At 43.1% G+C, this 12,866-nt stretch overlaps 1 protein-coding gene across 1 annotated transcript in view; it reads left to right on the top strand.

The window, feature by feature from the left end:
• The window catches only part of ABCC4 (ATP binding cassette subfamily C member 4), a 247,566-nt gene that overhangs the window by 44,043 nt on the left and 190,657 nt on the right, over nt 1-12,866 (top strand). The window contains 1 exon segment of the mRNA XM_025441091.3: nt 9,117-9,341. Within this exon segment, the coding sequence (XP_025296876.3) occupies nt 9,117-9,341 (225 nt within the window).

Raw genomic sequence — 12,866 nt, 5'->3', positions numbered from 1 at the left:
GCAGAGCCTCATGTGCCGTAGTAACAGCAACAGTAGTAGTTCATGCTCAGTGGTAATAGTACTATTAGCAGTTTCAGCAGCAGCTTATACTTGGTGGTGGTGGCAGTGGCAGCAGCAATACTGGTAGTTATGTAGTAATAGTAGTAGTGTAATAATAACTACTTGAAAACTATCAGAAACTGCTGCAAGAACTTGACGTGTAATATTATTTTTATTCCTTTGGCCAAATCAGGTGTTGTGTGTTATTTTCATCGTCGTTTTAAGAAAGAGGCCCCATAGTGCCAGGTGGTTAGACAGTGTGCCAGGGGTCACACAAAGACACAAATCACAAAGGACAGAGTGGAGACTCAGTTGTGGCTCCTCCGACTTCCAAGGCTGATCATCTCCATGACGGCACATCCTGTATCAGGAGGGCTTTCCTTGAGAACTTTGACTTCAGGGTCTCAGACGCATGCAGGTTGAACCTGGCCTGGGACAAGTTATAAGTGTGCTAAGAACTCCTTGGACAGGAAGTCTGGTTGGGGACTGTGCATTTTGGTAGAGCTCAGATGACGATGTCCCTTGGCTGCTGGCAGTGATGAGGGTGTTGACAGCAGCAACAGCATGGCATATTTAGATTGACCAGGAGCCCTTGAGAAAGCCACCTTCTACTCTTTACCGTCCCCACACAAATGTGGTTGTGGCTTCCCTGGTGTCTGAGACCTTAAACATCCATCCACATTTGTAAGACCCCATTCTATTTTTTTTTTAAGATTTTATTTATTTATTCATGAGAGACACACACACACACAGAGAGAGAGAGAGAGAGAGAGAGAGAGAGAGAGAGGCAGAGACACAGGCAGAGGGAGAAGCAGGCCCCATGCCGGGAACCCGACATGGGACTCGATCCCGGGACTCCAGGATCACACCCTGGGCCGAAGGCAGGCGCTAAACCGCTGAGCCACCCAGGGATCCCCCTTGTAAGACCCCATTCTAGATGAGCTCCTGGAGACTGACCAGCAGGAAGACTGCATGAAGGGGTGTCTCAGATGGGACTTGGATGATCTTGGCAGAGGCTGAGCTCTCTCTGTTGTTACTCAGCAGATGCCTCTGGCTCCCTGCTGAGAGCTGGTGTCTATGAATCTCCCAGGGGGTGTGGGAAAAGCTGAGGACCCTAGGTCAGTCACTGGTGTGGAGGTGCTTTCCCATATGCAGGGTGTGCAGCAGGCCTGAGAGCACGGTGACAGTCTGGGGTGGAATCAGACAGTACTGGTAGCAGACACATCTGGTGTAGATGATCAAGACACATCTGCTTGATCCTTCATGCTGTGACGAGGTCAGTAGCTTTGTGATTCCAGTACAAAATGAGACACAGTGGCCTAGATGAGCATGGTGACTAGCACACGTGGTGATCATTCTTCTTCGTGTCTTGAAGAGAACACAGGCGAGGGCTCATACTTAGTCCTGGTGCTGGGAAGCTCAGGCAGCCCATGATGTTAGAGCTCAACCACAAGTAAACCTTGAATTTTTTTCTGGCAGCAAGAGGCCTGAAATCCAACACAAATACCCTTGTTTTTCTAGACTTGCCTGTTGACACACTGCTGATTGAGAGACATTAGAAATGATTTTTCATGGTGGAGCTAGTAAGGATCTGTTAGAGTTCAAAATCACTTTCAGGTGCTGTTTTGGGTATTCAGTGATTAGTGAGAGAGTTACTGAGTTAGGTGGGATGAATTCTTCTTTAATGATTGATTTAATGAAGCAGCTTCCCATTTTGTGCTCTTCGTTTTCTGCTGCGTGTTGGGCTTTGTATTTTAGGTAGTGTAAGATCTAAATTCAGCCTTAGGATTTTGTAAAAAGCTTAAGGCTCTGTGGTTTCTAGGCAGTGCAGTGTTACCAACCAAAGCGTGGGCAGGGCCTTCCCTGGGCACTGCTGGCAGCTACCAGTGGGGAGAGGCAGAGTGATGCAGGCTAGGGTGAGGCTTTGGAGGTTGGATTTCAAAGAAGTGAAAATCTTAGTCCTGTGAGAATTGAAGAATGATTATAAGACTCGCAGAAACAAGAACACAGTGTTCTTGCAGGCCAACACTAACTCAAATTGAAACAGCCAGTGAGCTCCCGGAACGCTTGGCCCCCGTGTGTACTTCCATGGGGATGCGGTGGGGACCGAGCAAGTCTCCTCCTGCTCAGAGCCCTGAGGGTAGGGAGGAAGAGCATGGAGGCTCTTTATGGGGCAGACAGCAGCAGAGGCTACCTCCTCACAGCATCTGGGGCCTTATCTGGGGAGAGATGTTGTCTCGGCCTGCTGGTGTGTTAGTGGGGTGGCCTCATATTACCATGTGAATTCTCTTAGTCCCCCTGCCCTGAGAGGGGAGGGGTGATTGCGTGGTAGGTCTTCTACCTGTGACCTCGGAAATGGCCCCAGGTGGCTGCCAGCATTGGACAGTGACCTGGCCTTGGCCTGAGGTCACTTTTGCTGAGTTTTTCTCAGGTCTAGGGGCTATAGGGAGGCAAGTGTTTGTCTAAGTCTTCAGGCCAGAACTCAGCTGATAGGCAAGAAGTCAACAAAACCCTTTGAGCTTTCTCCCATGTCGTTTGTGCCTCGACTCAGGGCTGATTGTTGGAGGGCTGTCCCAGGCCTTTGCATTTATGTCCCAAGGCTGTTCCAGGCACCACTCACCTCTGCTTCACCCAGGGGCCTGAGGAGTGGCTGCTGGGAGCAGACAGGGCAGGCCACGAATAACCACCAAGACCCAGACAGGACGAAGGAGATGAGGAAGCTGACAGGAGACCTGCAGGAAAGACCCGCTGTGTACACCCTGCCTGTTCTTGGGTGTGGAGCTGTATCCACAGTGATGACCCCGAGTTACAAACAAGGTGATGCTTACACCCTGCCTGTTCTTGGGTGTGGAGCCGTAGGTCAGTTGTATCCACAGTGATGACCCCGAGTTACAAACAAAGGTGATGCTTCTCATCCATTTTCTTTGAGATGGCAGGGAAGTGGGTGACTCATTTTTTAAAAATTGTATTCATTATAATGGTTATATTATAAAACAAAAATCTGTGGGTTGCCTGGGTAGCTCAGTCGGTTAAGCGTCTGCCTTCAGCTCAGGTCATGATCCCGGGGTCCTGGAATCGAGCCCCAAGTTGGGCTCCCTGCTCAGTGGGTAGTCTGCTTCTCCCTCTCCTGCTGCTGCTGCCCCTGCTTGTGCTTTTTCTCCCTCTCTTTGTCTAATACATAAAAAAAAAAAAAAAAAAAAAAAAAAACCCTTAAAAAAATTCTGCTTAAAAGTGAAACCTAAGGAACCGTCTAGAAAAGTTGGCTTTTATGAGCAATTTTAAGATTTTTTTGTTCTTTAAAAAAAAAAAAAAAAAAGAGAGGGTTCTTGTTCTACCTTTGTTGCTTGTAAGGGAGCAATGGGTTTTCCAGGCCCTATGTGAAAGTAGCCCCTGCTATTAAGAATGGAATAGGTCTCTTCCTAGGATTCCTGTATAATGAGAGTGATCTTAGTTTATACATATTTTGATGCTGGCTTTAGGACACCGAGCTGTTATATCTCATTTAGTTGTCTTTGGATCCCTCAGAGGTAGACAAGGCAGGTATTTCGATGGATAAGGACAGGGAAGCAGAGGAGGGCATAGGTCAGGTGACGTGTAGGTGACCCACCTGATTTCTGGAGCAAAACATTCTGATTGCTAAGCCAGTGCTCTTTGCATTCTATCCTGTCGTCTCCTTCTGCCAGGGCACCCACTGATGATGGTCAGAGAGCCAAGAGGAGGTGTTTTTTCTCTGACAACAGTTCTGTGCTCCTAGCAACTGCTTCATACACTTTTTTTTTTTAATATTTTATTTTTTTATCTCCCTCTTTGTACTAAGAAGATAAGCCTGGCCCTAAATCACAAGAGAATCTTGACAACTGAGAGAGAGTGAGAGCGTGCGCGCAAGAGAGCGCACAAGCTGGGAGGAGAGGGGAGAAGTAGGCTCTCCAAGAGGAGAGAGCCCAATGTGGGGCTCTATCCCAGGACTCATGACCTGACCTGAAGGCAGACACTTAACTGACTGAACCACCTAGTTGCCCCTGCTTCATATACTTATATACACTGTTTTTCCCCCTTTGCCCCTGTAGCTTTTTAAGAACACTTCAAAAATACAGACATAGGATACGATGGAAGGGTTGCAGAATATACCATCCCAGAATATACCTCTTTGGGATACAGATTGTTTTGAGCTGATTGAAAAAAAATTTTTTTAAATTGGCTTCATGCCCAATATGGGGCTGAACTCACAAGCCTGAGACCAAGAGTCTCATGGTCTACCAGTTAAGCCAGCTGGGTTTTCCTGCGCTGAATATTTTTTTTAAGATTTTTTTTTTTTTAATTTATTCATGAGAGACACAGAGAGAGAGGCAGAGACCTAGGCAGAGGGAGAAGCAGGCTCCCTGCAGGGACCCTGATGTGGGACTCCATCCCAGGACTCCAGGATCACACCCTGAGCCGAAGGCAGACACTCAACCACTGAACCACCCAGGCGTCCCCTGAGCTGAGTATTTTTGAGAAGCATCAGTCACAGAAGTTCTGTAGACACAATGGAAGTTACTCTTCTGTAAGGGACAGATATACAAAGAGGGAGATATCTTTACAAATGTAGGTTTCCTTTATAAAATTATCTTCCTCTTTGTGCCAAGGGTGGCTTTAAATCACAGGAAAATCTTATCAACAGAGAAGTCTTTTTAAGACGAATTGAAGATGACTTTAAGATGACTTATATCTGCACAAGAAGCCTTATCCTTGTTTGCCTTTTTTCCTGTTAAACTTCCTCCTTGCCCCCCACCTGCCTCCATCGAGGCTCTGGCCTCTCTAGGCGTTGAGCAGTTCTCCTGGTGCTCTCCTGTGTATATGGAGGTTTACTGGTGATAAACTTTTGTTTCTCTCCTGTTTATCTTTCTTTTATTAAGAGCATCTCAGCCAAGAGCTCAGAAGGGTCGAGGGAAATGGCTTTTTCCTCACCTGCAGATGACACTTGTATGTCACCCTAGGCCAGCTTCAGTGGCTATCCACTCATGAGAGATCTTTTTTTTTTTAAAATATTTTATTTATTTATTCATGAGACACACACACACACACACACACACACAGAGGCAGAGACATAGACAGGGGAAGAAGCAGACTCTATGCAGTGAGCCCGACGTGGGACTTGGTCCCAGGACCCCAGGATCACGCCCTGGGCCAAAGGCAGGCACTAAACCGCTAAGCCACCCAGGTGTCCATCTCCTGTATAATCTAGTGCCATTATTTGCATCAATATTAACAGTGATATTAGGTATCATCAGTATCTAGTGCTCAAGTTATTTTTTCCCTTGCAGTTCATATCTGTATCCAAAATTAGGTGCGTTTGGTTCATAGAGGGTTTATGGGTTCCTTTCCATTCCCTCTCAACTGTAGTTTTATTTTTATGTTCACATTGAATACTTGAAACCAAGTTGTCTGTCCCATGGAGATTCTCACCGTCTGGATTTGGCCTAGTCCTTATTCCCTGTATCATTTAACATGTTCCTTTGGAAGCCTTACATTGGTGGTTAGATTTAGAAGCTTGACATGACTCAGTATTTTTTTCTTCCCTCCTCCATGGCAGATGTACTTTGTAGGTCCAGTGGTGTGCCTCGCTTATTAGGGACATCCTGTCTGCTTGTCTTTCTTGTGTGGGTGACGTTAGGAGCACTATTCATGATTGTTGCTCAAGATCCATTAATTTACTAGATGGTTGTAAAATGTGGTGATTCTGATTCTTCTGTGTTCATTCATTGCTTTTCCTCTGTTGACCTTAAAAATAAAAACTGCCAGGTATTTTAAAACATGGATTTTTTCAGGAATGGGAGACAGTTGCCATCTGGAACAAGCCCATTCTGACCAAACTGGAGGCAAGTCTGCCAAACACTTTTATAGGGGGAAAGCAGGAAGTTGGGAGGGGCTGTTCTAAACAGGCTCACTTTTTTGCTGTTATGTTTCACTTGATCATTTTTTTCTTGTTTGATGGCTTATTTCTATTTTCCATGCTTTCTTTTTTTCTCATGGATCCGGGATGGTGGAGTTGGGCAAGAAATGTTTCAGGTACATGGGGTAGATGCAAGTTTTGGCATCTAGCCATGTAATTAAGTTATCTTAGGAAGCAAGAGGTAGGGCCTAAAGGTCAGGTCCTTTTGGGAAGCTGAGTTCCAAATACTCTGTTGAAGTACCTGCTTCAAAGATTGAACTCCGGTAGAGCCTTGACTTAGGGAGGGTTGTGGTATCATATTGGGATCTTCTAAAAAATCCCTTATGATTTCATAATCCAGAAGCATTCCCATGAAGGAATAATAAAGATTGTATTCTCAGTTGGTTTGTGGGAAGAATCTTCACCTGCCTATGCAGAGATGCCTATGCATCTCTCAAAAGATGGGAGTGTTTGGGGATCCTTGGGTGGCTCAGCGGTTTAGTGCCTGCCTTCAGCCCAGGGCCTAGTCCTGGGGTCCTGGGATCAAGTCCCACATCGGCCTCCCTGCCTGGAGCCTGCTTCTCCCTCTGCCTGTGTCTCTGCCTCTCTCTCTGTGTCTCTCATGAATAAATAAATAAAATCTTAAAAAAGAGAAAGATGGGAGTGTTTGCTCAAGCAAGTTTTTTTTTTAATTTTTTTTATTTTTAATTTATTTTATTTTATTTATTTTATTTTATTTTATTTATTTATTTATTTATTTTAATTTAATTTAATTTAATTTAATTTTATTTATTTATTTATTTATTTTTTTATCAAGCAAGTTTTGACCTTGCTCCTTGCTCTCCAGAAACTTTTAATTATGGTTAGTTTCAGATTTAATAATACATATTTTCCCAGTTTTATTTCTTAGTATTTGGGGGTTGAGGATGCAGAATGGACAGGTGAGTGGGAAGGTAGGGGCTAAGAGCTGGCATTACTCATTTGTGAGCCTGTTTGTTTGATGGATTATAAAGTGCTGTCAGAAAAATCCAGGTGCTTAGGTGGTAGTGTCCCTCCGTTAGGTTGTAGTTCTTTCTCACTGTGTTTGCTCCATCTATGCATTTTCTCTCTGATGGGTAAGTCTGATTATATTTTCCGGTAGCAACGCTCATTTTAGGCTCAAATGGAGAGCTGAGGAACAGTCAACAAACACCTGAGTCCCAGACCGGATCCTAAGTGTGATGCAAGTTTGAGATGGCAGGTGTTATCTCTGGTCTCCTGATGGATAGCCCCAGGTTGGCGAGCTGCTGACTTGGGCTGGGACTGCCCACGTGTACAGTGTGATGTTCTTGCTTCACTCTGTAAGCCTCCAGATTTTCATCTCGGTATTCCCATACACGGTCTGTTTTATGGCCCGCTGTATTTGGGTTGCTTTCATAAACTCTTGGGACGAGTGATTGGGCATGCTGATCAGACAACAGTGAGCCTTTGTGTTCTTGAGATCTGATCATCTTACTTCTACAGTGAGCATCATTTCCTTGTAGGAGAAAAAGTGCCCTGACCTCCTGAGCGGTGAGGCTGACGGGGACATCTGTGAAACGGGTGTGTGCAGGAGTGTGCAGTGTTGGGGGTTTCATGTCATACCTCTCTGAGGGATGGCAACATCTTTCTATAAAATATCCAGAAGGGGCACAGTTGGTTTAGAAGAAAATGCATTTTAGTTGTGTTTCAGGTTTGGTTTTTTTGGGTTCCCTTGGTGCCTCCCTCCCTTTTAAAACTTTATTCATGAGAGACACAGAGAGGCAGAGACACAGGCAGTGGGAGAAGCAGGGTCCTTGGAGTTAGCGTGATGTGGAACTTGATGCTAGCATTCTGGGATCACGCCCTGAGCCGAAGGTCCTCAACCACTGAGCCACCCAGGCATCTCTCCCTTGCCCTTTTGTGTTATGGATTCTTCACTTGGGAGAGACAGAACAGAGGTATCAGAGCCAATCTGTTGGTTGTTTGCCATATCTGTGTTAATAAGGAGAGATTACCCAAGAGGAAATGTTTGTTTCAAAGTCAAGTTCTTGGAAGATCTCCAAACTTTTGACATTAGATGAAGTGATGCAGAGGGCCCGTGTGTTTGCTTTTGGTGACATGGATTTGCATGGACTGTTTGGTATTCCTTGATGCCAGAGGAAGGTGCCTTACAAGGGTAGAAGTAATTTGTGGAGTAGAGTGGCCATCTGGCAGGGAGGGGTAAGCTTTGCCAATTCTTTGCCATTAGTTTTAGGGTAAAAAATTTCTTTCCCTAAGTCTTATTCAAGAGGTAAGCCCCAGTGCTTCCTAACACATTGGTGTAGGACTTCAATTTTTTTGCTTTGGGATATAGATGATTGTTAAAATTCTTCAAAACCGATGCCTGTAATAATACAGCTGATGGTGAACCATTGATGGCATTATTTTTAGCTTGCCTTCTGTTGTGTTAAATTTTTGACTCTAAGACCTAGTACTCAGCTTCTACGGGTAGAGACATATGAAGGCAACACTACCACTGAGAGCCTGGGAACCTCTTGAACCTGGTCCTTTTCCTTTAAGAGAATTTGGAGACAGCACTTCATTCTTCTGATCTGCTGATATGTGGAGTTTTGGGTTGGGAAAAAGTGGTGGGTTCTTTATTTGATCTGTGTCTGTGCAATCTCAGTTTACCAAGGCTGTTTTAATGCAGAAGGGAGTTGCAAGAGCTTGCTTCTCATAAGCAAATCATTCTTGACTTGGCTTTGTGCTGGGACATTGACAGTGTAGATGAAATGGGTAGGCTGTGAGCTGGGGCTGCCCACCTGTAAGCACATGCTTTACCTGTCTTTTGCCACTTCTTTTCCTTATTCATCTTAGGCCAAGACTTCTCTGATACTTGCCAAATGTATTCTAAACACAGGCTATAATATTTGTTGAGCATCCACAGTGTACCCAAGCACAATGTACTAAAACTTTATTGCTTTTGCACTTAGAATTTTGGCTTACGGTTAAACTATTATCTCTTATTGTACATAAGAGAGTAGTTCTGTTTTTCTTTGAGATTAGTGGTGAACATAGCACTTTGTTAAAATGCCTTTTTAACACACTAGTAATAAAAACAAAGCTGTGTTAAGAAAAACTGGTATGACCTGTATTTCTAATTACAGCTTTTCTCTCTTCTCTTTAGGAAGGGACCAGAGTAATCCAGCCCATATTTTTGGGGAAAATTATTAAGTATTTTGAAAACCAGGACCCTAATGATTCTGTGGCTCTGCACGAAGCCTACGGCTATGCCACGGTGCTGACCGCCTGCACACTTGTTCTCGCCATACTGCACCACTTATACTTTTATCATGTTCAGTGTGCTGGCATGAGGTTAAGAGTTGCCATGTGCCATATGATTTATCGGAAGGTAAGTGTCATTTAGTATCAGCATGTATATCTCCCCAGAAGCAGCTGAAACATTTTGGAAAAGTTCATGAATTAAACATTTTGTAAATAGAATCTTAACTTTTGTTTATTTAATTTTTTAAGGGCAGGGGTGGGAGGGACAGAGGGAGAGGGAGAATCCATGCCCAGCGTGGAGCCCAACCCAGGGTTGGTCTCATGACCGGGAGATCATGGCCTAAGCCATAATCAGGAGTCTGACATATAACCATCTGAGCCATCCAGGTGTTCCTAGAATCATTTAAACCTTACCAGAGAAGCTTATTTTATATCGGGTGAATTAATTTTTTTTCCTTTAAGTGAACTTTACCGATACACAATGAAAGTTTTCTATGAGATCAGGTCCAGGCTGCCTTTGATCGCATTTAGGCACAGGCTTTTCAAAGTATTCTATTGGTAATGGAATCTAATTAAAAAGTAAGTATTAAATTGATCTAGGTGTATCAAATTTCCAGAGTTTTCATGCATGAATCTCATAGTTGTATGTGTGGATTAAGTTGTATGTGTTGTTGTTCATTAAAACTTTCATGTACATCAAAATTGTATTTTATAAGTGACCTTCTGTGAAATTGGGTGTATAACGTTGAATCTAAAAGATTGTATTTGAGAAAAGGGAAAATTGTACTATTTAAATGAACTACTTAACTATGTTTAATATAATTGTTAAGGAAAAATATAGAGTCCATTGCAAACATATTCACCAGTTCTGTAGTTACTTTTTTTTTTTTTTTTTTAAGATTTTATTTATTGGGACACCGGGGCAGCTCAGCAGTTAAGCATCTGCCTTCGGCTCAGGGAGTGATCCTGGAGTCCTGGGATCTGGGATTGAGTCCCACATCAGGCTGCCTACAAGGAGTCTGCTTCTCCCTCTGCCTGTGTCTCTGCCTCTCTTTCTGTGTCTCGAATGAATGAATGAATGAATGAATGAATGAATGATGAATAATAAATAAATAAAATAAAAAGGGTTTATTTATTTATTAGAGAGAGCTCATGCTTGAACATGCTTGAGGGAGGGTAGTGGCAGAGGGAGAGGGAGAGCAGGGAGCCCAATGTGGGGCTCCATCCCAGGACCCTGAGACCATGACTGGAGCTTGGAGTGGAAGATGGTTGCTTAATCCACTGAACCAGCCAGGTGCCCTGGTGTTTTTTTTTTTTTTTTTTTTACTAGTATTAAAGAAAATAGTTGATGTTCGGGATGAAACTTCAAATGTTACATTGTTTTTAGTAAGTTTGGAGATTACCTATGTTCTACTTTATATTGCTTTCCCTTCAGGTTACTATTTTACTCACGATTATCTTCTTTAGTGTGCATTATAGTAGTTTTAAGGACAAGACCCAGTTTGATGTGTTCAGTGTTTTTGTATTGAGAAATGCCATAAAATTTTCCCATAGTTTACGCTGGTCTTATGTGTTAGGAAGGTAGTGAGGATTTCAGGTGTCTTGACCAGGGACTTTCCACAGACATACCAGTGAGAACAGCTGAAGGGCTCTTGTACAAACTCGATCCTGGATATCTCTTTGCTTTGGGCTGTTTGGTTTAAAAACAAAAAAACACTTCGTTTTAACTGTATTGTATACTTGAAATTTGCTAAGAGAGTTCTATCATAAGTGTTTCCACCATACACTCAAAAGGATAACATGTAAAGTGATGGATATGTTAATCAGCTTGACTGTAGTACTCCTTTTCCAATGTATATCTATATCAAAATTTGATGTTGTACACCTTAAATATATATATATATTTCAAGTTTATTTATTTATTTTTAGTGATCTTTACACCCAGTATGGACTCAAGTTTATGACACCGAGATCAAGAGTCACATGCTTTTCTAACTGAGCCAGCCAGGGGCCCCAATAGATGCAATTTTTATTAAAAAAAAAAAAATCCGTATGGAAAGTTAAAACCAAACAATTTAAGTGTAAAATAATTGCTTCTTTTACCTAGTTGCTACATGTCTGGAGCTTCTGTTTCTTGTGAATACTTTTCTTGGAAAAATGCAAGATGTCTTCTCCACATCTTACTCTGAGCAGAGCCTTAGTAATATTGGAATTGTGTGACTCTAGAGGGTTTCTCTGTCTGTGTAGGCTGTGATGGGTACCTTCAGTTCCTCTATTGTGATGTGGAAATGGTAGCACTGCCTATATGCTCCAGTGAAGGCGCCTTCCTTGCTGTGCTCCTCCTCCTGTTTGTTATTCTATTGTAGTCTCTTATACTACTAAGGAGCATAGTCAGATTTCTTTATGAATTAGCTAGATCATGCTTAGCTTTCATAAATAAATAGGAAATTTTGCTAGGACTCTACTGTGAAAAGGTTAAACATGGGAGCCAGGTTTGAGGTGATGGTTCAGTCCAAGAAAGCTCTTTGCTGCCCTGGGTGAGTTAGTTCACCTGTTTTTCTTCCTCTAACCCACTGAGGCTTTTGGGAAATCTGATCTGATCTGACGTATCAGCTTACCTGAATGTAAACATCTCCCAAAGGTGTTAATTTGCTAGCTTGATTAGCCTCAAAGAATTGTCCCCTTATAAATAATTGTTTGGGTTAAACCATGGGCGGAACCTGAAATTGCAGAAATGTGGGAAAGACAGATTTCCTCAGGCATTTTCTTGTGTCTAGAATCTTGCTAGGTAAAGAAATAGGACACTTTTTCATCACAGGTGGGCTGATTCCTTCAGGCAGAAGCTGGCACCACAAAGTTCTGAGAGGCCTCTCTGAACATTTGTGCCTTATACTCAGGCACTACCTCCTAATCCCTGGTTCTGGGAGGTTGTGTGTCCTCACTGGAAGAAGCTGCTAAATTCCTAGTTGAGATCTGTAATATTCAAGGATATCATGGGATATACCCTATATAAAAATGACTTGTCATTTGTTTACCTTAGCACAGCATTGGTAAAACTACACCTGGCTTTTGAGCTTTGTTTTTTGTTTTTTATTTTTTTTAAGATTTTATTTATTTATTTATTATTTATTTATTTATTTTATTTATTTATTCAGAGAGAGCGAGAGAGAGAGGCAGAGACACAGGCAGAGGGAGAAGCAGGCTCCATGCAGGGAGCCTGACGTGGGACTCGATCCTGGGTCCCCAGGATCACACCCTGGGCTGCAGGCAGCGCTAAACCGCTGCGCCACTGGGGCTGCCCTGTTTTTATTTTTAAAGATTTTATTTATTTGTTCATGAGACAGATTTGTTCATGAGACAGACAGACAGACAGACACACACACACACACACACACACAGAGGCAGAGACATAGGCAGAGGGAGAAGCAGACTCCTTGTGGGGAGCCCGATGTGGGACTCGATCCCAGGATCCTGGGATCATGATCTGACCCAAAGGCAGACACTGAACTGCTGAGCCACCCAGGGGTCCCTGTAACTCCTTTTTAAAGTTGAATACTATTCCACTGTATGGATGGTACCATGTTTTGTTTACCCATTCACCTGTCAGTGGGCGTTGGGCGATTTGTCTCCAGTTTTTGGCAATTGTGAATAA

This window comes from Canis lupus, chromosome 22 (assembly GCF_003254725.2).
Source record: "Canis lupus dingo isolate Sandy chromosome 22, ASM325472v2, whole genome shotgun sequence".
NCBI classification, from domain to species: Eukaryota; Metazoa; Chordata; class Mammalia; order Carnivora; family Canidae; genus Canis; species Canis lupus.
This window is presented reverse-complemented; position numbering and strand designations above follow the sequence as displayed.